Genomic DNA, 25914 nt, shown 5'->3' on the forward strand with positions numbered 1-25914 from the left:
AGAATACACGTGTGTGTGGAATTTGATCTTTATTTGGTGTGAAGACTCTGCTTGATCTAATGGCTTTTTTAATGAACGTACACAAACCTAGGCAGAGCATATATATAATGAATATCCGTGTTCCCATCACTCAGCCTCCAGAAAGACGAACCCGTGGTCATACCATGCTGTGAAATGAGAGATGTTTTGCCTAATTACATACATTTAAACAATTCCATTCTTAACCTGTACATTTTGTTGAATTGGTGGTGGATCTGGATATTGGAAGAGACCCAGATTTTAGTATTAGTTCTTTCTTTGCTCAGATCATTTAACCACTCAGGTTTTAAATGTAATGTAACAGTTCTATTGTTTTCCCAATGAGGAATAGCACACCTGTTTCTATTATTTTAAAGGAGATACTTTTCAGATTGTAAAAATAGTGCATGTTCATTATGGAAAAATTTGGAAAATGAGAAAACTAGTATAGAGTTAGAATTTACTCAGTGTAACATCTACAGGTCATTGGTAACATAAGAGCATGTTCCTTCCCAGGCTTTATTTTCTTATACAAGTACATTTAACCAGAGATACACCAAACATACATTTGGCTTTTGTCTGAGGCATTGAGGCTGAATGTCATGATCGTAGAATGAAGTTTGGGGATATAAGAATGAATCCAAAATAATAAAAAGTGTTAAAATGAAACATTATTACACATATTAGTAGTCACATTTTTCCGAGTTGGGCATTATGGGGCCGAGACAACAACAACTTAACTCTGTTAGGTGCTGGTTTGTTCTTGTGATCTCTGTAGCATGTATTTACAGTACCGATTGGATGCCTGTTCTCAACTCAGGCCAGTGACAGCAGACTCTTGCTGGAACCTTATTTTTCTCAAATATTTCTTTTTGTATTCTCTATTATATATATACTTTTTCCACATGAAGTTATGAAATGCTAAACTGATATTGTGTCCTAATCCATCTTTACTAGTATAATGGTTCCCTAATAGGACTTCCTCTTCACAGATTCATTACCTAAATGGAATTTAACTGCAAACTAAAACAGGACTTTACAGTCATTCTTTTAATGTAATTAGTACTACCACACCAAACTGCAAAGAGATAATGTAGTCTTTATTATCTACTTGTGTTATTAAATTTTTTATAGGTAATTGTTGGCCTAAAAAGTATACACTCATGTCCCTAAAGTTGTTTAGCTAATGTGCTCCCTTATTGTATTAACCGTCAGTCTGTTTTCTATTTTAAATTTGAAATTTCTTAATTGTTTTTACTTAAAGTTTACTCTTAGAATAATAAATATACATTTATGCTTCAGCTGACGACTCCTGTCAGTGCTACACTCCGGGAAGGACTCGTTACTCTGGGGCAGGGTTTCCCAGCCTCTGCAGGTTGGATCTGTTCACTGGATAGTTCTTTGTGGTGGGCACCTGCCCTGTGCCTTGTAGGGTGTTTAGCAGCATCTCTGCTGCTCCCTAGATGCCAGTAGGAACCCTGCCTTCTCTGCCAGGCAAAAATCACCCGGGTTGAGAGCCACCTCTGCTCTGGGATTATAATTTGTAGTTTTCCCAAGGTAGTTTATTCAAGAAGGAACTCTCTGTGTGGGTTTTTATTTTTTATTTTGTTTTTATTTTTGTCTGGGAGTAAGTGCCAAGCTGTCTTTCTCTGCCTGCTGGGGGTGGGAGCAGGGGAGGAAACACTGCCTTATACAATAGCTCATTATTCTTATTTTTCGCTTCCTTCTTAACTCTTCCTTTCTCAGTGTCCCAAATTCTGCACTTCCCTGGGAAGTGAATCCTGTGTCCTCTCCATTCATCTCTTGGAGTGTCCTAGGCTGTGGCCTCCTCTGCCCCCCCCATCTACCAACATCCTTCCGTAATTTTACGGTTTCCAGGAACAGAAATGCCTCACTCATCCATGGTCTTCCTTTCCATTCTGTGTGTGGTTGTAGGTTTATCTCACCTGAAGGGCATCCTGAGACACAAGGATGGGAAGCAGATGCTGACAGTCAGTCAGATGTCTACCTGGAAGCTGCCTGTTGTCTTAAAACAGAACATGTTGAAGGAGACATGTATTTTTATGAACTTAACAAATGGATATAAGTGCCCCAGTTTGACCTTTCCCTTTTCCTCCCGCCCTTTCTTTCCTAGAGCTCACTATCCTGGGACGCGTACAGTCAATGATGCAAAGCTGACTAAGAAGCAGCTTTGGTCTTCCGAGGATTTTAGCACTTTAAATGATGACGTGGGTGCTGGCTGCTGGGGTCGCATACTGAATCAGAACTATATCAATGGCTACATGACTGCGTAAGTTATTAAAAACTTTTAAATGCTTTTACCTTGAAAATTTTCTAAAACACAGCAAGAAGAAAAATGTACAATGGACTCCCATATTCTCACAACCTAGATTCAGTGACTGTAAACATTTTGCCTTATTAGCTTCATCTACACCTATATGTATACCTGAGCCACATCCATTTATTTTTTTGTATTTGAACATTGTCTTTACTGAATAAAGAGTCAGGCTTATTGAGATATGATTTATATACAGTAAAATTCATGCACTTCTTTGATTTTTAACAAGCTGTATATATATATGCACACATATATACACACACACACCCACACCCATATATATGTAAAATTGCAGATGTCATGACACTTTACCCTAAATATTTTAGCATGTGGCTCCAAAATTAAGGCTATTTTCCTACATGATCACAATATCATTTTGATATATATGAGCATAAGAACATTTTAAAAAGTATTTCTCATGCCCAGTCCATATTCAGATTTTCCTAATTGTCTTCAAAACTGTCATTTATAGCTTTTTTTTTTTTTTTTAAAAAAAAAGGAGAGCCTGTCAAGCACCATGCGTGGCATTTAGATGTCATGACCCCAAAGTCTCTTTTAATCTGGAACAGTTTCCTTCCTTCCCCATTTCTTACCACAAGACTAGGCAAGTTGTCTTGTGGACCATCCACCTCCCAATCTGCCTGATCCGAGTCACTTAATTTGAGTAACTGGCTGTTTCCAAAACAGAGGTTCCAAAGAGAGAACACAACTCTTTTTTATTTATCAGGGAAGCATTTCTTAAATGCTTTGAGAAGCTTTAATTGTAATTAGATTCAAATTAGCTTTCTAAAAAAACAGAATAAAAGCCAGCCAATACGTGCTTTTATGATGCTAATGTGAGCCAGCACGTTGTTCTGACAGCCGCCTTTGTTCTTTTTCTTCTCCTTTTGAAAGAAAAGATGCTTCTCTTGGAGATGTTTGTTCTAATGACTTAATTGGGTATTAGGAGTCAAGGATGCTCATGGCAGAGAATTAGTAACTGCACATAAACACCAAGTAGGAAACAACATCACTCATATTTTTACCATCCAGAGGTAACTCTTCTTAAAAAATGTGGCATATGTCTTTCCATTTACATTATATCTGTAAAATTTTAATACAGAATTGAGACTATACTGTATAATGTTCAGGAAATAAGCTGCTTTTCACTTAACAAGGCCTTAGGAACTTTTCCTCCTATTTAAGTATACTTTGACTTCCTCGTTTTTAAGGTTTATGTATGTTCTTTTACATAAAGCAGAACTTCCCACCCTCGCCTTGTCTCAGGAAGCACCTGAGACACTTGGTTATGTCGATTCCTTGGCAGCTGCCAGGCCTGCTGAACCCCCATCTCCAGGGAAGGCTCCTGGGACTCTGGTGGTCTGGTCAGTGCCCCAGGTGGTTCTGATGCCACACAGCTTTGGGAAACACTGATGCAGAAAATATACTATACACACTGAACTGATCAGTCCTGCACAGATATCTCTATAGACACCTATGATTATTTCCTCGGGGTGTATTCTTGGAAATGGAGTCAATGTCTGGGTCAGAGGCATATAGGTTTTCAAGGCATTTGTGTATGTTACAAAGTGCTCTCCAGGTGGTTTAATTCGTATTTCTAGCACTAGCTGGAGAAGACACCATGCATTTTGTAATCCACGCGTAAATCATGAGAGCTCTTAACATTCTCACTGGCAGTAAGGATTTTTGAAAATTGGGACTATTGTTTCTACTTTGGCAGAATTAGACAGAATTAGAAGACTGACTTTCTAAGAACGTCATTCTATCATTTTATTATGGGTTTTGTTTTTGTTTTTAGCTGCGAGGAACCCAGCAGTACTAGGATCCAGAGCTTCCCTTTTGCCCTTGGATTTTCCTGAGAACCAGAGAGTCATAATCTTAGGGGTCGGCACCCTCTGTGGACATCTGAGAGAATGGACCAAAAATGCAGACCAGCAGGCTGCCCCCGTTAGTACTTGTAGATGAAGCAGAATCGTAGCAGTGCAACAGCCCAGGCCCGTTCTGTCCACTTCACACACGGAATTCTCACACTGGCCTCGGGCCAGGTGCACTTCTTAGCCCCATTTTGCAGACAAGGAACTGAGGTCAGAGAGGGTCAGTGGTGGAACCATGACTTGCACCCAGGCAGTCAGACTGTCAAAGTTCTCAGTTTTAAAACGTTGCAGTTGCTCAGAGTCAAGTTCATAAAATTACATCATGAAGCTGGGGCATTAGGAAGGCTGACTGTCGTGGACACGGATAAAGCAGGTATCGATAAAGCCTCTATTTCTGGCACTGGTGGGTCACGATCCAAGTTCTGGTTATATATGGCTCAGCAAAAATTGTGCACCTTATATTCATTTGAATTTTTTATTATGCAACTCACCATTCACAATATTTAGATGCATCCAACACTGGATTTTTCAAAATGTGGATGAACTTTATTTAGTCAACTTACATTTTCTTGTTTTGAGTGGTCATTTTTCCATTATTTACATATATTTATGTAAATTATGTGTAGGTCTTTTTACTCTGTAGGCTTCTAGACATTTACATTTTTATCACAAGCTGTTTTGGTATTTCTCTTTTTCAAACAAATCTTTCAGAACAATCGCTTGGAATGTGGTGGCCAGTTACTATGAACAGCTGCCATATGGGCGGAGTGGACTGATGACTGCCCAGGAGCCATGGAGTGGGCACTATGTGGTAGAATCTCCTATCTGGGTAACAGGTGTGGTTCCCATACCATCTCTCACTCCCCAAATTCCTTTCTAAGGCCAAAGCAGAAAATACTTAGAGGGGATTGTCAGGGTGGGTGGAAATTTCCCCGTAATTCTCTTGGTTCTTTTGGCTGCCTAATAATTAAATAGACTCAAGACGGATTATCAGGAGGAAAGAAAACCAAATTCAAGTTTGTACATGTGGAGGTCTCAGAGATATGGGACCTAAGATGTCATCAGAGCAGGCTGTTGATAAACCTTTAGACAAGAAACAATAAATTTGTGAGGAACTGACAAGACAATAAAATAGGCTTGGGCACTATTTAGTGAAGAAAGGAGCAGTTTGTATCCACAGCTTACTTTGCTCTGAGTTTCCTGTCTCTGGCCAGCAGGCTGTCTCCGTGCCTCCTGGTGCAGGGATGGAGGGTACCTTTCACCTGGGAGATTTATTTCCTGCTTTCCGGGGGATAGAGAGTCAGAGGTCCTTTTTGTACTGCTGGTTCTCGAGTAACTTTAATTAAAAGTAATCGTTATGTCCTAGTTGGTTAACTCCTTAAATGCTGAAATTGGGTTTTTGGATGTGGGGTTGGCATGTAGAGTATTGCTCAGTACATTTTCAGGGCCAGCATTGGAGGTGCCCAATAAATATATATTGTGGAAATAAACTTATTTGAAACCATAAAGCTTAGTTTTTGACATGTATTATTGACTTTTTAAACCTTATTTTTGTAGTTGTATTAGGATGGGTTAAATAGAGATGAATCAGGTTTGGGAGGGAATAACTTTACCTTACTCTTGGAAAAAGACAATTATTATTCTTGACCTGACAGAATGGGGTTCATTTATTTTTACTAGTGATTCTAAGAATCTTCCCACAGTTATACTGTTTAACTGGATTAATTATTCCAAAGTTGGAACATGGGGTTGGCAAGTATTTTCTTCCAAAACACAAAATAGCTTGTTAGAGTTAATCAGACTCAAGTCAGTATACAGATTTTTTATTTTTTATTTTAGAAGAAACCCTGTCGTTACCATTTTTATCTTAGTTGGGTCGTTCTCTGCTTTTCTGTAGCTCATACTACTCAGTTTACCCGGCCAGGTTGGTACTACCTGAAGACAGTTGGCCATTTAGAGAAAGGAGGAAGCTACGTAGCTCTGACTGATGGCTTAGGTAACCTCACCATCATCATTGAAACTATGGTAATTCTTTGTTGTTGTTTTGTGGGGCAGGGGGTGGGGGGGGGTGATTAACTCACTTTGTTTTTTTAAACCAGTTTTTGAAGATTATATATATAATGAGCAGTACATAGGGGAGGAAGAAACTTTTTCCTATACCCTTTTAGGTTCAGGAGCTGGGGCTTCACAAATTAAGCTGACAAAAGACAATAGCCTGAGAAAAGAAAACGGAATTTATTAATGCACGTACGTGTGGGAGAGACTCTGTGGTGAATAACTTAAAGGGGTGGTTAGAATTTGGATTTATACCTAGCTTGATAAGTAATGGGGGAGGGAGAAAGGGAACATTTGGGGAAATAAATGACTTTAGGGAAAGATACAGACAATGGCTTCATGAGACACACAGACATATCTGCAGTGCAATAAGGACTCTCTGTCTTACCCAGAGGGGGATGCAGACAGTGGCATCTCAGGCACTGAGGCGGGCTAGGGGAGAGGGGTGAAGGGTTTCCCACTGTGAGGGGCTTTCCTCACCTCTGTGTGGCTGCTCAGTCAGGGGGCAGACAGTCTCTGATCCTGTGCCAGGCAGCTTCCTACCTATACTTTGTTCAGAAAAGGTACAAACAGCTCAGGCACCCACGTGTTACCCCTGAAACCCCCTCAGAGAACAAGGCAGCCAGAGGAGTGACATGCAGCCCTCTCTGTGCATGGGCTTGGCTCCTGCTCTGCTGTTTATACTATAGAGCAACAGGATTGGCAAGAAGGAGCTGGAAGGGCAATGCTACTTGATGGCAAACATGGTAGTCTGCAGGGTACAAGGCTACAGTGTCCATCTAAGGTGCTTCAGGTTGATCAGGACACTCGGTAAAATCCTAATGGGGTCGAGCCCATTTGGCTCTTATTTGAAGGTTATATTTAGATGTGATGCCTTTTCAGTAAAAACATTCCAAGCATTTGCTTTTTTGATATATTTTACTTGGAAAATAGTTACAACATAAAAACTAATGTGCGTGCTGTCAAAGGACTGGAATTGAGCTATGAATTCAAAGTTTGATTCAGTCAAAATGCCAGTGAACTTTACTTTGACTAGTTATATGCACTGGACATTCAGTAAAGGTCATATTTAAAAAAAGTCTTTAAAAATTTAAAATAAACTCATAGCTGTCTCCTAATGTGTACAATTTCTCTTAATCTTGGGGCATTAAATGTTTAATTTTTTTCCTAAGATGGCTTGTATATCATTCGGATAATTTATGTGATTTTTTTTTTCTCCTCAGAGCCATAAACATTCTAAGTGTATTCGGCCGTTGCTTCCTTATTTCAACGTGTCACACCAAGTTGCTACCTTTGTCCTTGAAGGTTCTTTTGTAAGTAAATGTGTGGGACTTTTATTTTGGTTTTGATTTTGATTTTGAGAATTTATATATTTTATCACAGGCTAGCAGTTCTCAAGCGAATTCGTATATTACAGTCATTAGAGCCTTAAAGAAAATATTTTTATAAAAACTTCACTGGTTGCCACCCGTGTTCTTGTGGGTGAGAAAAATCATTATAAAATAAGGTGGGTTTTTTGTTCTTTACAATAAAGTTTACTAAAAGTTAAACAAAAAGAAAGAGTTTGCATGTGAATGAATAAAATGCCCTGGTGTCTTCTATCTGTTGACTGGTTTCAGTGAAACACTGATAGGAGCCACCAGGAGGTAAAACTCTGGCTTTGAATGACACTTAACAAAAGTGAGTTGCAGGAAAGTCATTCTTACTAGTAGAAGCATAAGTCTAGGGAAGCTTCAGGCATTGCTCTTTACAGAACTCTGTACAAAAAAACCAAGAACAAAACACATCAGACTCTAGCAATTTCTACCTATTGCTAGATTTGAATACAGAAAATGCTGGGAATGCCCTTTCTGACTACTAATCTCATAAGAATAGTTTTTTTTATACCAGAACATTCTTAAAAACTTTTTCACATAAGTATAATAATGAATATATTTGAATCCAAGGCCCTAACATAGTTAAACATTTGCAAAAACAATCTGTAGATTTGTAGGAAATAAAATATTTGCTTGAATAATGCCTTTCTACTTTCAAAATGTTACTGTTTAAAATTTGAGGCGGGCCTTTTGGTGGAGCAAGAGTGCGCGTGGGCACTGGCTCGTTCTTGCTGGCGCTGATTTTGGAAATCCTCAACAGGGTATGATGCACCACTCAGCTGTGCTTTTCTGTGTGTTTTCTCCTCAGAGTGAAATAACAGAGCTCCAGGTGTGGCACACCAAGCTTGGCACATCATCGGACAAATTTCTCTTTAGACAACTGGATTCTCTATGGGTAGTTTTAAAATAAATCCCTATACGTATTTTGAGCATTTCAACAGTAAAAGGGAACAGAAATTGGATTAATGAATTAAGAATTTTTAATTTTATCACTGATGTTATGGCTGAAGCATAATAGGTATTTGGTTTGTCTTGGGGAATGGTGCCACCGTCACTTGGCTGCTCGAGTCAGAAATCTGAGTCTCATTTGAAATTGTCTTTCCCGCTCATGCTTCCTGTGCCACCTGTGATCAAGAACAGCCGAGTCTATCATCCACACCTTTCTCGTACCCAGTCCTCATTCCCCGTGCCTGCTGCTCCATCTCTTTCAGTTCCTCAGTCTCTCTCTCCCCTATGTAAACCACCTCCAGTTTCTCCAGCCACCAGTCTGACTCTCTCCAGGCCCCATCACACTGCATTTACAGTGATGTGTCTAAAATGCAGATCTGATTTTTTAAATCTCTCGCTCAGAGTGCCTCAGTTAATTTTCCTACAAGTTTATGTCCCTTTGTGCAGCCCGTGGCCTTTGATGCCACCACAAGAGCAAAAAGACTGCTTTCCTTTCTCGACACATGTCCTGTGAAACTGGCCCCACAGTGTAAACTTTGTGCATTTTTCAGAGCATGGTCTGCCAGTTTAATTCCTTTTGTGACTTTGCACATGCTTTTTATTCCTTCTAGAATGCCTCCCACATGTCTTGTTGTCCTTCAAGACTCAGCTCAAGGTCACTTCTTCAGGGGCTTTCCCACCAGCCTTAGCTCATTGCCCCCTAGGACATGTGCTTGTCAGTTAAACACTTTCCCTGTGTACTGGATCCCTTGAGGAGGGGGCCCTGCCTTATTTAGCTTTTTATCCCAGGTGCCTACCATAGTGCTGAGTACATGGTGATTTCTCAGGAAACATTTCAGAGAATGGATTGGACTAAGCAAGCACATTAAGTGACACGAATCTGCTCCTTTTTCTGCCAATTAGTCATACCCTGTGAACCCACTAGTCATTCTCAATGGTAGAACATTCATTAATATTAATAACGGGGAAAAAGAACAGTCTGTATTTTTTGTGCATTGAATTGCTAGAAATTGCATAATAAAATTGATTTTCCCCATAGGAAAAATAATACCATTTAGGGTTATTTCCAAGCCAGAATATGGTGTTAGATATTTCATAGATCTGACCAACAATTTATTTTTAAAGCAAAGATAGAATACAAACCCCTTTAATCCAAAGTAGAAAGAAAGCTGGTTAAGTTTCATAAAATAGGCATAGATCGAATGCCTGCATTCATTACGCACCGGACTCCAGTGTCTTCTGAGGTCTTCGTTTAGTACAGAACAGGTATGACAGGAGGTGTTTCTTGTAGGTCCCACACTGGGCTAGGAGCACTTCAGAAATATTCTCTCTCTTAATCCTCACAGCAGCGCTATGAAGCATGTGTATTTTTTCCTCAGTTTGTAGATGAGGAAACTGTGGCTTAAAGAGATTAAGTTGCTAAGATCATAAATGTATTATAAACCTAACTGGCTAATGGGACTATACATTGACCATAGAATGAGCTGGACTTCTTTTTCTTAACAGTAAAAGGTTTTCTGTGACTACTACCTGAGTCAACAGTGAGATTTTATGGATTTTCCTACCTTAGTAAAAAATTAGTAAAGTCCTAAAAAGTGAATCAGCAGGTCTCCTAGTTATGTGTATTGAATATATACATGCGTTAAGGAGCTTATAGTCTAATGGACAAGAATAGACTAGTAGAGGTAGATTTGGGGATCATCTAGTCTCCCTTCCCTCCATGTAGTGAAATTCTTTTAAAAATGCTTTCTATAAAGTATAATCTCATAAAGTCTTCAAAATAACTTAAACAATTTTCTGAGGGCCTTTACAAGTGGTTAGGAAGTTCTAACAGAAATGAGTTTGGCTTATCTAAGCTTATTTTTAACAAAGCTATTTTGCCCTAATGAGACGAGCCAGAGCCCCTGGCCTCGACCATGGTGTTTCCCTTTCAGCTCCCCGAAAGGAGCGGCAGTTTCACTGTGGAGCTGCAAGAGGATGAGCTGTTCACGATCACCACCCTCACCACCGGCAGCAAAGGCAGCTACCCGCCGTCCCCCAAGTCCCAGCCCTTCCCGGCCGTCTATACGGATGACTTCAATGTTGGTAAGCGGCCTTCGCTACCACCCAACTTGGTTTCTATTTTTGGCAGCCGTGGAGAGATTCCACCTGTGAAACCAGTGCCTGGCGGAGCGGCTGTGGAAAGTACATTCATTTAGCTGTAAAGCTCTACCTGGTAAACGAGACCTAATTTTTATGTTACTTCAAGGTGAACCTCAACTTGAGGACCCTGTATTTTTCAGTGCCAGCAAAAACATTGAGGTCATTGTCAGGATGAAGGTTAGAATTCTCACGGGTTTTGGTGAAATATAAGATTTGTAGCAGTGCTACTGCCCCTTTATCCATATCTCATGAAAGCCGTTGTCCATTTGTGTAGGATTTGTCTTCCCATAGTGTTAGTGGACTGAGTGCTTATGGGCAGTTGTGCTTTCCTTAGTTAATCCAACTCATTAGCCGCCCTCTTGTGTGCCTGGGAGTTTTATATGTGTGCTCTCCTGGTTTTCTGGGAAGATCTGTCCTAACGCTGTTAGGAAAGCTTTTGATTATGGGTAACCGAGGGAAACCGCAAAGTTAGAAGGCTGGTCATTGTCAGTGTATTCCTAGATCACTCAGTAATCAACAGAACTTTGTCTAGCATTATGCACCTCACAGACAGGTCAGGTGGCTCTGTTCTCTGCTCCTGCAGTCTGTAGCTGTTGGGGAGAAGCAGGAGCGAGACTGGCTGTGGGAAAGAGGCTCGAACTTCCTGTTGCTGTAGGGCTGCTGGTGCCACTGTGGACAGAGACTCCTACCACCCCTGCCAGGGAGTCCCTGCCGCAGGGTCTCAGCCCCTTACCCAGGAAATGACCCCTGGTTGACTGGAATCCAAGGCCCTTTGGACTGTGTACTGAGTCCTCTCAATCATCTGTGTAAAAAACAACAGTGACCCTCCCTGACAGGAGCTTGGTGCTATTTTCTTGCAAGTCTCTGAAATGGCCTCAAGTATCTTAGCAGTCTGTGGCTCATCCCTCTGTTGGCAACAGTAACTCTTCTTGCCTTCAGCCAGGGGGAGTCTGTGTGGGAGACGGGAAGCTGTGTTGACCCCACAACTAATTTATTCTGTGACCTGAAGACAAAAGACAATTCTAAAGCTTCAGATCTAAAATGTAACAATAAACCATAAAATAAACTAAAAGCTGAAATTAAAAATGATAGGCCAGCCTTTAGAACTACTTTATAGGGTTCTTAATATCTCAAATGATGTGGAGACTGTGAAAACACTTGGAAAATCATGAAGTGAGAAATTGCTGTAAGATATTATGACTAAAATTGCTTGTCTAGTGCCACTGTAAGACTATAATGTAATCAAACTAGGAAGGGATTGACCTATAATTTAATAAGACTAAGAGGAGACTGATATTAGGGCTCAAAACTGATTTTTGTTCCATTTTAGAAATCGAAGAAAATTTGTAATTTCTAAATTCTGTGTTTGGCATAGGGAACCTTTTCTAATGTTCTGTCAGCTGATGACTGTGAGCAGAGACTTAGAACCTTGCCTGACAGGTATTAGAAATAACAAAAGTATCTCTCTCTTGTTGAGCCCTTGCTGGGGCTGGCTTAGGTGCACACTTTATACACAGTCTTCCATTTGTTCTCTTGTCCCCTCCCCACTTGGAAATGAGGACGCTTGGGAAACAGGGAAGTTAAGCAACTTGCCCAGGGGGGCAGAACAAGCTAGAATTTGAACCCAGGTCTGCCTTACTCCAGAATTCATGATCTTCCCTCTTAAGCAGTTGCGAGGATTAAATATGTAAAGTGTGTATGTCAAACTGATCATATTGGCATTAAATAATGAAGATGTAAAAATCAGTATCTCTTTATTAACCTAAACCCTAAACTTTGGTTATAAAGTCTCATTTGCTTGTTTGACACTTTTCAACAGTGTTTTAAAATGTGCCGTAAAATCTCAGAAAATCTTCTATAAGGATTTGATATTAAATAGAATTCATTATATTCTGAACAGACTACCCACTGTTTAGTGAAGCTCCGAATTTTGCTGATCAGACTGGCGTGTTTGAATACTACATGAATACTGAAGACCATGGGGAGCATCGCTTCACGCTACGCCAGGTTCTCAATCAGCGGCCCATTACGTGGGCTGCGGATGCGTCCAACACCATCAGCATTATCGGAGATTACAACTGGTACGTATTTCTTAGTGTGAATCCAACTGAAATAACCTTGTCATGTTGTGGGGTACATTCTGAAACAAAGCCTTTTCTGCAGTCCTCCTTGTGCAAGAACCTAATAGTGCGTGACAGGAGCTGAATGAATATCAGGGCGGCCACTAAGAAGATTGCTTTGCTGCATCAGCTTCCTTCCCTCAGATTTGCTGTTTAATAGTGATTATTGCAGCAGCCGACGATTTTAACTAAAATTGAGGACTTTCGGACCCAGTAACAATTTAATATTTACAGACTTCCTGATAATTTGAGTGTTGTGTTTTTTTTTGGTTTGTTGATCTGGTGTTGCCACCTGCTGGATTTACACTAGAATTACACCATTTTAGCCTTTGCGGAGCATCTGTTTACCAGGTGACAGTAGGTGGCAATGGTAAAGAGCAACATTAGCTTTTAGTTGTATAGTGAATTCAACTCTTTTCTTTAGGCATCTGGTAAAGAGACAAGTTGTACTTACTCTTTACGTAAAATATAACGACCAAACCAAAACTTCCCCTTCCCTCTTTAAGTCAGCTATGGAATTCCAGTGTATTGGCGATTATGCCTGTTGTAGGTGGGGTTTTTCCTTCTGTTTTTTCTTTTAGCTAGTATAATTTCACGGTGAAACATAAACACAAGCCTTCCAGGTTTAGTGATACTAGCTATTAATGCCAAGCCACCAAATAGTCATGACTGTAGTTCAGAATTGGACAGGGCCAGGAATATAATTCTGAAAAGAACCTGAATTGTGTATCTGGAATGCTGCAGAAAGCCTTTACCCCTCTGTATGGCCTCTTTTCTGTTGTAAATCACAATTCTAGACCCAAGCTCCATGTGTCTTGAGAAACTGTTAGCTCTCCAGAGTTTCTGGGACCCTGACAGCAGGGGATATTAAACATTGGTATGAGTTTCCCACACCCACCTTATGGCAGAGGTATCATCCTCCCAGCTTACAGATTGGGAAACTGAGGCTTTGGGGTAAGATTTACCCATGATCCCACACTTGTAAATTCTAGGACCAGGCTGAGAGGCCACATCTCTCTGGTTCTGTAGCCCGTGCTCTTTGGACCACACCTCACAGCCTCGTTTTCATCACTCTTCCTAAGAGTGGGAAAGGGAACATTAGTGAGCTTCCACTGTAGTTCAGTGTTAGCGACTCGGCTCTCAATGTGTGCACAGGGCCCTCGGCTCATAGAACTGTTTGCAGTAGAGCTTCCTCTCTCATGCTTACGCGTAGTGAAGGACCAGCGCAGTCCTGGAGTAGACCACAAAGGTACTTAAGATTTCCCACTTTGTTAGCTTTGGTTGGGATCTGAAGACCGTCACAGTTGCCTTTTGCTCCACACATCCGAACTCTTCATCCCTTTGATTAAATTTGCTTCCTTTGTGGGCTGGTTTCAGTTCTCTCAGCACCACTGAGAGACTGTGGCTATGGAACTAAACCACAGTTATTCTGCTTCGTTCATTATCTGTGAAATTGCCTGGAAGTCCTGGGGCAGGACTCACTTATTGAGGAATGGGATGTAAAAGAAAGGAAAACGTTCGATCTTCTCTCACTCTAACTCTAAACAGAGTGATTTATGGTGCTGACAGTGTCTAGCATTTTCAAACTCTGCTAACCAGGCAAGGGGTGGGGCTGTAGGAACGTGTGGTCCTCAGTGGCTTCGTGCTGGTGATACTCACTGTGGGGGGGGCATACGAGAGAGACCCAGCCTTCGTTCCTTAGCGTTCGATTTTCCTGAGAGTAGCCCAGCTCTGATTAGATTACCTGTGGGTTTCCCTTACTGTCTATACCTGTTGTAGGTGCTTCATTTTTTAATATTTTCATTTCCATAGTTAAATTCCGCTGTGAAGATTTTACTGATAAGAAGAAACTCTGAGAAATGTAAAAGCCACATAATTCTAGATCCAGTTTTCCCCTATTTCCAGTGTATTTTTGGGCACCCTTAGTTTTTATTCTAGATAAATTGCTCGCTTTATGACTTGGCTGTGTCAAGGCTTTCATTCTCATTCGCAGTTAGATTTTGGGTGGCAGGGAGATTGTTTTTAGAGATCCTGTTGTTTTGAGGTGGTCCTCTCACTGCATGGGCATCTAGTAACATTTATAAAAGGCCTGGAGGGGAGCTCGTGTCTGACCCCTGGTGGCTCCTGGTTGGCTGGATCTGTCCCCTCCTGTGATAAACTTCTGTCCATCAGTGATCCCAGGACCAGGGTTTTACTGCCTGTGTGTAAACAGAGGTTGTCAAGCTGGAATTCCCAGGCTAGCAGCCTCAGCATTACCTGGGAATCTGTTAGACAGCAGATTCAAGGGCCTGCCCTTGACCTGCTGGATTGAACAAGCCCTCCAGGTGCTGCTCAAGTTTGAAAATCCCTGCTGTAGAATCATGGAGTTGGCTCTGTCTTTGCAGAGAAATGGTTTTCTTTTAGATTTTTTTCTGGAGTTTTTTAGGTCTTATCAGGGTTTAATGTAAAACTTCACCCTCAAGTCGTTTACGCTTTCCCAGAGACCCCTACCATTGCCCTTGCTGCTTATTTTTGCTGGTGGAAATGTAATTAACCTTTTTTTTGTTCAGAATTGTGTGGAAACTTACCTTTTATGCATTCCTAGAAAAAATGGCTTCTTTTAATATTATATATTCTTAGGATGAGAAGTTGTTTTATTACAGAGAGACAAGAAATATATTCTTAAGAAACTTAGTAACAGTAAGTATTCTTTTCTAGTAACTCATTAAAAGAGGCAATGAAATGACTTATTCATGTAAACTTAAAACCATCATCAATGAAGACCCTCGAAGCCCATTCCTGCCTGCTGCAAGCATAGACTTAGCAGATCACACAGTCACCTCAGTTAGGAGTTTGGAAGGATGTGGCTGTGAAAGGACGCCTCATGCTACACAGGGAAGGGCGTGATTAAAGCCTAACCAGCCGTTTCATTCTGCAGGCCCAACAGGACTATCACGTGTGATGTCTACATGGAGGCCCCTGGGAATGGCATCATTAAAAGTCTAACCAGCCGTTTCATTCTGCAGGGCCAACAGGATTATCACGTGTGATGTCTACATGGAGACCTCTGGGAATGGCATGATTAAAAGTCTAACCAGCCGTTTCATTCTGCAGGACCAACATGACTATCTCGTGTGATGTCTACATGGAGACCCCTGGGAAGGGAGGCGTGTTCATTGCCGGAAGAGTAAATAAAGGTGGCATCTTGATTAGAAGTGCCAGAGGAATTTTCTTCTGGATTTTTGCAAATGGAACCTACAGAGTTACAGGTGATCTAGGTAAGTGATTTACTCTATGGCACACGCGAGAGAGGCAACTCAGTAAAAGAGAACATTGCATGAAGCTTTTTCGGGTATTACAGAGGAGAGCTGGCTGTCAGGGTGGGATTTGCATGGACTGGGGTGAGGGTGGTAGTAGGGAGAGAGTGCTCAGGAGACATTGTAAATAAGAGCAAGACTATAAGAATGTGGCCGCTGTGCTCGTGGGAATGCAAGGAGAGGGGTTGCTGTGCTTAAAATGGAGTAATCCTATTTCCTGATTTAGTTAATAACTTGAAAACAGCTTGACTCCCTTCATTGTCTTAACAGCCCCTGTTTTATGTAGGATAGTGTCTTATCTAGAATGGGTGCTTAGGCTACGTTCAAGTTGAATTCCATGCAATCCCCTTTGGTTTTTGGACACACACTGCTCTCTTGAAACTAGACCTTATGGTGGTGACTCTTCTTGGTTCTGTCTCCTGACTTTCCTCCTGTGTTAACAAAAATCTTCTCGCCTATAGTCTGCTGCTCTTTGTCTCTTCCTAAGGTGAAAAGGGCTCCATAAGTAAAATAAAAATGAAAGAGGAAGTGGGTAGTAAGGACACTAGAGTAGAAATTGCATAGTCATAAGCATGACTGATCTAGAAGGTACCTCACATTTTCCAATCCAAATCAGAGCCAGAGAGGTTAACTCATTCGCCCAAGGTCTCAAAATGAGTTAGTGGCAGAACTGGAACTAAGAATTTAAATCTGCGTCTTCAGTCTGCACTGCTGTATTTTAAATTGCCCCCTTGGCACCTCATCCTGCATGTTTCTCAGGCACTCAAGCATAATACATCCCCAGATGAACTCATTATTTTCTCGCTCTGATTTTCAGTGATTGCTGGTGCCATGTAATCAATTACACCAGCTAGAAATCTTACGGTAGTTTTTTAAATTCCCCTGTTTATCCCCCACATTCAGTCCAGTCAGGTAAAATTACACTCCGGAACTATAGAAGCTAATGCATTATACTGTGGTTGGTTTGTAAGTTCATGTCTCTGATTCTCTTGTGAGCTCACATATAGTGTGTGGTCCAGAGTGGGATCTCAATATGTGCTTGTTGAACGCGTGCATGAATGAAGGATGTTTTGTTTTAAGTCAGTTGTAGATCTGGAAATGTGGATCTTTATTAAGGTCGACTTTACTACATGCAGATGCCACCTGAGAGACCCCAGTGGGGTATGTGATTTTGTGATTCAGATAATCTTTCTCTGTTGCAGCTGGATGGCTCATATATGCTTTAGGACAAATTGAAGTTAAGGCACAAGAATGGTATACACTCACTTTAACTATTAAGGTAAGTATTGCTGATCAGAATGTCTGGAGGTAAGACGTTCTTTCCCTGTCCCTTTTTACCATTTCTCTTAACAGATGGAGGCTGGGGAGTGTGATAAATAATGGAAGTAGGCAGAAAATCTGCCATCATACCAGCAAACCACCACTCCCTAGAATGATAGTGTGTGTCAGGGTCCTCCATTAGCTGTTGACTTTATCAGCCCAATAATTGAACTGCTTTTCCAAGTTTGCTTGAATGAAGATTATAATTGGAGCTTATAGGTGTAAGCAAAGTCACTAAATTTATTTTTGATGGTTGAATATAATTTGGTTTTCGGCTGTAAGCACCCTACTTTAGAGGTCGGTTTCCATGAATGTGTGTGTCAGAGCAGATACCAGGTTAATCATAGTACCACGAGTGTCTAAGAATATTTGTCAGATTCATTGATTGACCATGCGTTGTTGATTGACATGCTCCTAAGGAGACATTCTTCTGGAATTCAGATAACTTTTTGAATTTGTTCTACCCCCTGACTCAACCACCAAAAATGACAGGACTGATTTTTCAGGCAGTATCCGTATGTATTGACCATCATAGCATATTTAACTATACCACACTCGATGGACATAGCTTTGTTCCCAGTTCTTTCCTTTTATGGAAAGGAGATGCCTTTACTGCAGATGAGGGAGAAGATCTTTATGTGCCTCTTGGGTGCACACATTCTATTACTTGTTTAAGTGGATATTGGAAGGAGAATGGCATTTAAAATTTTAACAGATCCTGCCCTATTACTAGCTGAACGACATCAACTTTTGTAGCAGTTATAATAATATTTGATGTTTTTGAGTTTTAAAGATTTTTTTCCAAACAGATAGTCACGATTTTGTATTTCCTTGATATTTAGGGAGGGTGTACATTTTATGTGTATTGGCCGTATGAATTTATTATATATTCTGGGTAGTGCCCCATTGTTTGTTATATGTATTACATATATTTTCTTCTGTTTTCTTATGATTTGTATTTTAGTTTTGCTTATGGTATGTTTCATGACTAGAAATGTAAAATTTTGGTATTGTCAAGTATTTCACTTTTTCTTCATTTGTTCTATGTTTTGCTTAAGGAGGCCTTCCCTTTCTTTGGGTTAGGAACATTTTTTTCCCCCAAACAAAGTTTAGGATGTGTTTTATGTTTAAGTCTTTAACCCACCTGGAATTTATTTGTGAATTGTAAGGTGAAGAGCCCAATATAATTTTTTTAAAAACAAATGGATAGCTATCATCATTTATTACACAGATTGTCCTTTGGCTCATGATTTAAAGGCCACTTTTTTGATGTTATAAATCATCACACATGCATGGGCTTGTTTCTCTGTTCTCTATATCCCTCTGTTTGTCCTTTATCCAGTGTCACACTTTAAATTGTGTTTACTTTCTAAGTCTTTGATCATGTGGTTTACTCCTTTACTGCCATCAGAGCTCCTTCCCAGCCACCTTATATAAAATAGCGTTCCCTCTTCCCTTGCTCTGTTTTTCTTCAGAGCTCTTATTACCTCCTGACATCATGCATATTCTGTTGATAGTTTATGTGTTAGTCCCATTCCCTGCACTGGAACATAGCTCCTGCAAACAGGCCTCTTCCTTCCTGTTTCTGTCACTGCTGGCTCTCAGCACCTAGGAGAGCACCTGGCACACACACTCAGAGAGTGGATGAGTGGACATCCAGTGGGCATGTCCCACGTTCTTTTGCAAGATTATCTTTGCTATTCTAGTATATATACTACTCTATTTGAATTAAAAAAAAAAATTTATTGATTTCAGAGAGAGGAATGGGGGGGGCAGAGAGAGAGAAAGAAATATCAATGATGAGCGAGTCACTGATCGGCTGCCTCCTGCACGCCCCCTCCTGGGGATGGAGCCGGCAACCTGGGCATGTGCCCTGATCAGGAATCAAGCAGAGATCTCCTGGATCATAGGTCGATGCTCAACTGCTGAGTCACACTGGCTGGGCTCTACTTGAATTTTTAAATCATTTTTGCAATACCATGAAGAACACTGCCAGTATTACACTGAATTTAGATATCGATTTGGGCAAAAGTGGCTTTTTTTTTTTTTTAAATTAAGAATAATGTGTTCCCCTGTTGGGACCGTGGGAACAAGAACATGCTGCGTCTCAGCATTTATTAAGATCTCCCACCCTGTCCGTCAGTTTTATTTTTTTAGCTCTTACACATTTCTCGTTAGGCTTATTTTTCATAATTTTATACATTTTTTGAATTCATGAGGGGCTTTAAAAAATTAATTTCTTTGACCTTTTTTAGGTACTTTGCATCACAGGATTCAAAAATCAGAAGGGCTTCTGAAAACAGCTGCCTCCTGCCTCCCTCCCTTGTTCCTTCCTCCTCACCCCATCTGTGTCCCGTTCCTCTGGTGCAGCCACTGTGACGATTGTCATTGTTGCTTCTGGCATCTCTTTAATACGGTGTGATTTATTGCTTTTGAAATTAGCTCTGGTCTTGCTGCTGGATGGATGGGGATTTTGCTGACTTATCCCCCACCCACCTCCACCAGCCCCATTTTTTTTTGGTTCCATCTGCTCTGGGCATTCTGCTCCTTCCTCGAGTCTCAGCTCTGAAAGTTCTCCTACTCTGCAGACGAGAGGAGTTTCTCTGGCATGCACACCACATCAACCTGTCTCACCTCTGCACCTGCCACTCACGCTTAGCTTGTGTGTGTGTGTCCTTCCTTGTCTTTCCACCGGAATGTAAGCTCCAGAAGATCAGGGACTGTGTCTTTCTTGTGCATCCAAATTCCAAGTGCATTAAACAGCATTTGGTGGATAGATGTTTGCTGTGTAACAAAATAGAACCACGTCTTCTCTGTCTGTTTCCAGATTACGGCCCATATGAGGATTTTCCTCATTTTAATTTGGCCACTTTTGATTTCTTCTCAGCACTGCTGGGTGCTTTACCCTCAGCACTGTGTGTCGTGTTTAGAACAAGGGACTTCGAGGTCTGTTATGTTCATTTGCAAGTACTTTATGTTGCTTGTCTTCTGTCTCCCCATCCATATCGTGAGCGCACCGCCTTCCTATGAAGATGGAGTGGGACGATATACATGAAACCTTGGTGCATTACCTGACATGTGGGAAGCACTGAATGAGCCCAGTTAACATTCTTAGGAGCAGGCGTGTGTGGAACCAGACAGGCCAGCACTCCTATTACCTTGCTGATACACACCGAGACTTCCAGCAAGCTATCTCGCCTTTCTGAGCTGCTTTTTTAAATCTGTAAAATGGAGATAACTTCTGTAAGGTTGCTTTAGGGTTAAATGTTTTTTATTCTTTCACTTGACACATTTTTACTAAGCATTCACTATATGCACTTTTCTAGGGATACAGCAGGGAACGAGACAGACCAGTTCCTGCTCTCATAGAGCCTCTATTCTTCTAGGACAGAGGCTGGCGAACTTCTCTGCAAAGGGCCAGATAGCAAATGTTTTCTCCTTTGTGAGCCATGTGGTCTGCGCTGCAACAGCTCAACTCCGCTTTTGCAGTGAGCCGCACAGTAGGTCAATGAATGGGTGTAGCTGAGCTCCAGTAAAATTTCATTTGTAAAAATAGGTGGCTAGCCTGTGGGCCATAGCTGGCTGACTCCTGTTCTTCAGACAGTGAACTTTTAGATAAATCAATAAATAAAATTATGAAGGAAAAATAGGGATAATGATATAAAGTAGCTCCCTTGCTGAGATTTCCTAGATAGAGAGGCCAGGCAAGACCTTGGAGTGGGTGCTGTTTGAGCGGAGGGTGCCCCGGGACTGGCCTTGTGGAGGAGCAGCCAGGCTGGGTTGGCTAATGCCTGGGGAGTGAGGGGCCGGCGGAGGGGAGGAGATGAGGGACTGCTAGACAGGCGTTGTGCTTAATATTTTTTGTGTATGTGAGTCCCTGGGCTCAGCGTTGATATTCACTGTCCCTAAGTGGCAGAAGATGTTCATTGGGCACTTTTGGAGCTGAGGTAGCTGTGCGTGTGCAGTAGTAATAGGGGTGGATGCTGACAGCTAGGATTCAATTCCTAGCTCTGCTGGTAAATCTTGACTTTGATTTTTAATCTCAAGTCTGAGTATCTCCATATGTAAAATGAAAGAACTAAATTGAAGTCCATTGCATCATACAACTTAAAAACAGATTTAATTTTAGTTCTTGCCTCATGCTTGGGATCTTCAAGTTCTTTGAAATGAGCTCATTAGAAATGTTCAGCTGTAATTGCATGCTGTGAATGTATGCTCATGAATGTGCTATGATAGTGATAATAAGAGCAAGCTAGTGTCTCCTCACTGTGCGCCAGGTGCTTGGCTAAGGAGGAATGGCAGCCATACGGAGAGGGCATTGCTTTGTCTTCCTCTGTCAGTGACCACTAAGTCATTCCTATGGACACGTCCCTCCCCCCCCCCCCATCATCGCCTGTGGTTACTGTTTTTCTGACGTAAGGCTGGGATCTTTATATGGCTTCAAAGTGATATTCTGTACATGGGGCAGAAGGGGCTGAAATACGTGGACATTCTGGCTCCAGCAGCCACGTCTGAAGAACCGGTGGTTGTGAGCCCCGGCCTGTGCACGTGAGCCACTTGTAAATAAGCGTTTTTTATTTTAGTGGGCTCTTGTCTAAAATGCTATAGTAATGTTTTGAAAAGTTTCACATTTCTGTTGGTTTTACAACACTTTAGTGAAGTCCAAGGAAATACTGAGATATTCCTTGTGCCTCAGAAACTGGGGACATTGTTCCTGTATTTCAAACTTTTGTTCTAACCTGTGGAATTGCTTTCCTGAGTAAGTCTTAGGTGAGGAGGCTATTTGCTCCACTAAGCAGATATTTGGGCCGCATGTTATTAAGAAACAGACTCCAGAGAGTTGTTTCCATGTGTCTCCAAGGGATGCCTTTCTCTCCCCAGGGTCAGCTCTCCTTTGGCTTGTTGAATGGCAAGCCTGTCTGGTCAGAGATCCCGGTCAACTTCCCCAAGAATGGCTGGGCTGCCATTGGAACTTACTCCTTTGATTTTGCGCAGTTTGACAACTTTTACGTCAATTCCACACCCTAAAATTCACAGAACACCGCACAACACTCTTTGGATTCTTTATTTCTTTCTCTTTGGTTTTGGTTCAGAGCCAGTTCTTGTTTCGATGGATTGGTATATGAGCCTTTGGAGGCTGAAAATAAGAGTAAATGAAGAGGAAAGATATTTTTTACTTGATCATGTGGAAGATTTTTTTTAGAACTAATTCCAAGGGGAGAAACAGATGACTCTTTCGCATCACCTGGTGTGTACCCTACACTTGAAACAGTACCTTGGTCCCACCCTTAGGAGTGCTTTGGGTGGTCCAGACCTAGAGGCCTTGGTGTAGATGCTGAGGTCACTCCTGTCTTCTTATTTGCAAGTGATCATGCAGGTGGCAGTAACTTGATTGCCACAGAGATGTATTTATTGATGCTCATGTGTGTCTAAGTGAGCTGATGCCCTTGTCTCAAGATAAAGCTGTCGCACTGGGAAGCTGAAGAACACTGGAGAGGCTGCTCTGTGAAGACCACTTCAACGTGTTACTCTAAAACAGTATTTTTTCTTTCCTGTTTTATGATGATGCTTTTGAATTATAGATGTGATGAGTGGGATGATTTGAAAAATGTATCATTAACAAACTACCTCTAAAGCTATTTCTGCAATAATAAATAATAGATTAATTGGGTTATCTGCGTTTTTTATTCTTTCGGATCCAACTTTTAGTCGTATAACCCTTATAACTCTGTTTACAAGTTTTCCCAGGTGGTTGGAAGGAGGGAGAAAACACCCTATAGCCAATGCTGTAAGTGGGTCTAAGATGAAACTGAAGGAGATTTTCTTGTCTCCTTTCATTGTGCTTTTCCTGATTTGTCTTCTCATGTGTCACTGGTAACAGACTAAAAGAGCTAATGAATTCTTTTACCTGCTTGCATGCAGAAGAAGGGGAACACTTAGCTGTTTGCTAGTTCATAGCATTGGATCATCCTCTAATATTTTGTGTGGTTGGATGCATTTATTTCATTAAACTACCAATGCACTTATGTTTAAGTATGGGGTGAGCATATTTGCCATGCAGTATGATTTATATTTAAGAATTAGTGTACCTCCTAGAAACAACTCAGTTATTCATGTGGGTAAAGTAAATTCTGGAATTCTTTATAATGAAAGTGTAAAGCTTCAATGAACTGATTTTTCAATTTTGGAATTTGTAATGGTGTCATATAGGCTAAACTGACATGAAATTTTGTATTAACTATAAAACACAAGAAACAATATTAGAATAAATCACATTACAGAGAAAAAGTTATATATAAATTTTAAATTAAAACCAAGCCTAAGTGATTTCCATTTCGGTCCCCACATATTTTTTAAAAATTAACTTTACCCGAGGTATAATTTACATATAATAAACTGTTCTCATTGTAAGTATACCGTTCAGTGGGTCTTGATAAAAGGACGCATCCATGTAACCAGCACCCCAAACAAAATTCCAGACATTTCCCTCACTCCGGGAGGCTCTCCTGCGCCTGTGCAGCTCTTCCCTCTCCTCCCCGCCTCGGGCAGCGTCCATCTGATTTCCGTCACCCCTGATGCGCTTGCTTTGTTCCCAGACACTGTAAAGCGGCACCATGCGCTGTGCACTCCCTTGTGAATGGCTTATCTCATTCAGCGTAATGCTCTTGAGATTTGATGACGTTGCTGTGTGTCTCAGTGGTTTGCCCCTTATTTCAGAGAGCGTTCCCTTGTCTGGCTAGACCACAGGCAGTGCTCCCAGTTTTTGGTTTTACTAATGAAGCTTCTGTGAACATTCGTGGACAAGTCTCCGTATGGACTGAGTTTTCATTTCTTAATTGCTGAGTCTTATGGGAAGTGTAGGTTTAACTTTATGAGAAGCTGGCCATCTGATTTCCGAAATGATTGCAGGGTTTTACACTCCCATCGGCAATGTTTGAGAGTGTCAGTTGCTCCACATTTTTGTCAGTGCTTCATATTGTTGGTGTTTATAATTTTAACCCTCTCTTGTGGTGTGTGGTAGGTGCATTAGATGTTGAGCACCTTTTCATGGGCTTAATTGTCATTCATATATTTTCTTTTGTGAAATCTCTGTTCAAGTCTTTTTCTCATTTTAAAAATTGGGTTGTCTATCTTATTGAGTTGTAAGAGCTGTTTGTATATTCCAGATGCAAGTTTCTTTTCTTTTTAAAAAAAATATATCAGGTGTATATTTTATGAATTGTTCTAAGTCCATATCTTTTGAAGTCACGATTTTAATTTGGGAGTCTAATTTAGGACTTTTTTCTTTTATGGTAGGTGTCTTTTTTGTGTCCTAAGAAACTTTTGTCTATCCCACGTTTACAAGGGTTTTTTTCCTTTTAGTTCTTCTAGAAGTGTTATGTTCCTTAGCTTTTACATCCATGTCTGTGATCCATTGTGCATTATTTTTTTGTATATAATGAGAGGGCTGAGGTTCATTTTTTTCCCTTTTTGGATATTCAGATTTTCTAGCATTGTTTATTGAAAAGACCATCCTTTGTCAAAAGTCAATTGACTATAAATGTGTATGTCCAGAAATAAACTCTATATTTTGTTTTATTGATCTATAGATCTGTAGACAAACACCACCCTGCCTTCATTACTGTAGCTCTGTAGTAAATTTTGAACTCCATTTAAATCCTCCAACTCTGTTCTTCAAAACTGTTTTGGCTAACCTAGGTCTTTTCACATTTTTCGTATAAATTTTAGACTCACCTTATATATTTCTGCAAAGGGCTTTCTGGAATTTTGATTGGATTATAATGAAATCACAGATCATTTTAGGGAGAATGGTTATCTTAATAATATTGAACCTTCAATCTATGAGTCTGTTGCATTTCCACATTTTTTGGCTTTCCATAATTTCAGCAACTTATGTAGCTTTTAGTGTACAGTTTAATACTATTGTAAATGGTATTTTCTTATTTCATTTTTCAATTATTTGTTGTGTATACATCAAAATACAGTTGCTTTTCTTATGCTGACCTATTATTTTATGATATTGCTAAACGCACTTATTAGTTTTACTAGCCTTTTTTTTTTTTGTAAATTCTTTAGGATTTCTACATACAAAATAATGCCATCTGTGGGTACAGAAAGTTTTAGTTCTTCCTTTCCTTGTGTCTGCTTTATTTCCGATGTTGCTTTGTTGCACTAGTTGGGATTTCCAGTACGATGTAAGAAGTGGTCAGAGCAGATGTCTTCGCCCTGTTCCTGATCTTAGCAGCAAAATATCTTTCACTATTAAGTATCATTAAGTGTGACGTTTGCTCTAGAGGTATATGGCTACTGGTGATCATGAATTGTATTTCTTGAAGCCAACCAAGCCAAGCCTCCGGATGAAAACACTCTAAACCGCCAGAGTTCCTTCACACGCCGCCCATTACAGCATGCCACAGACTGGGCCGC

At 40.7% G+C, this 25914-nt stretch overlaps 1 protein-coding gene across 2 annotated transcripts in view; it reads left to right on the top strand.

Annotated features, from left to right (window-relative positions):
• Positions 1-23158, top strand: part of GALC (galactosylceramidase) — a 38271-nt gene extending 15113 nt beyond the window's left edge. For both annotated transcript variants that reach the window (XM_087818719.1, XM_016210117.2), the window contains exons 8-17: positions 2153-2308; positions 4942-5066; positions 6128-6255; positions 7509-7598; positions 8470-8556; positions 10544-10694; positions 12652-12832; positions 15965-16128; positions 17370-17446; positions 22369-23158. In XM_087818719.1, the coding sequence (XP_087674845.1) occupies positions 2153-2308; positions 4942-5066; positions 6128-6255; positions 7509-7598; positions 8470-8556; positions 10544-10694; positions 12652-12832; positions 15965-16128; positions 17370-17446; positions 22369-22515 (1306 nt within the window). In that variant the 3' untranslated portion in view covers positions 22516-23158. The remainder of the gene's footprint in view (positions 1-2152; positions 2309-4941; positions 5067-6127; positions 6256-7508; positions 7599-8469; positions 8557-10543; positions 10695-12651; positions 12833-15964; positions 16129-17369; positions 17447-22368) is intronic.
• Positions 23159-25914: the final 2756 nt, after the last annotated feature.

This window comes from Miniopterus natalensis, chromosome 1 (assembly GCF_054644295.1).
Source record: "Miniopterus natalensis isolate mMinNat1 chromosome 1, mMinNat1.hap1, whole genome shotgun sequence".
NCBI classification, from domain to species: domain Eukaryota; kingdom Metazoa; phylum Chordata; class Mammalia; order Chiroptera; family Miniopteridae; genus Miniopterus; species Miniopterus natalensis.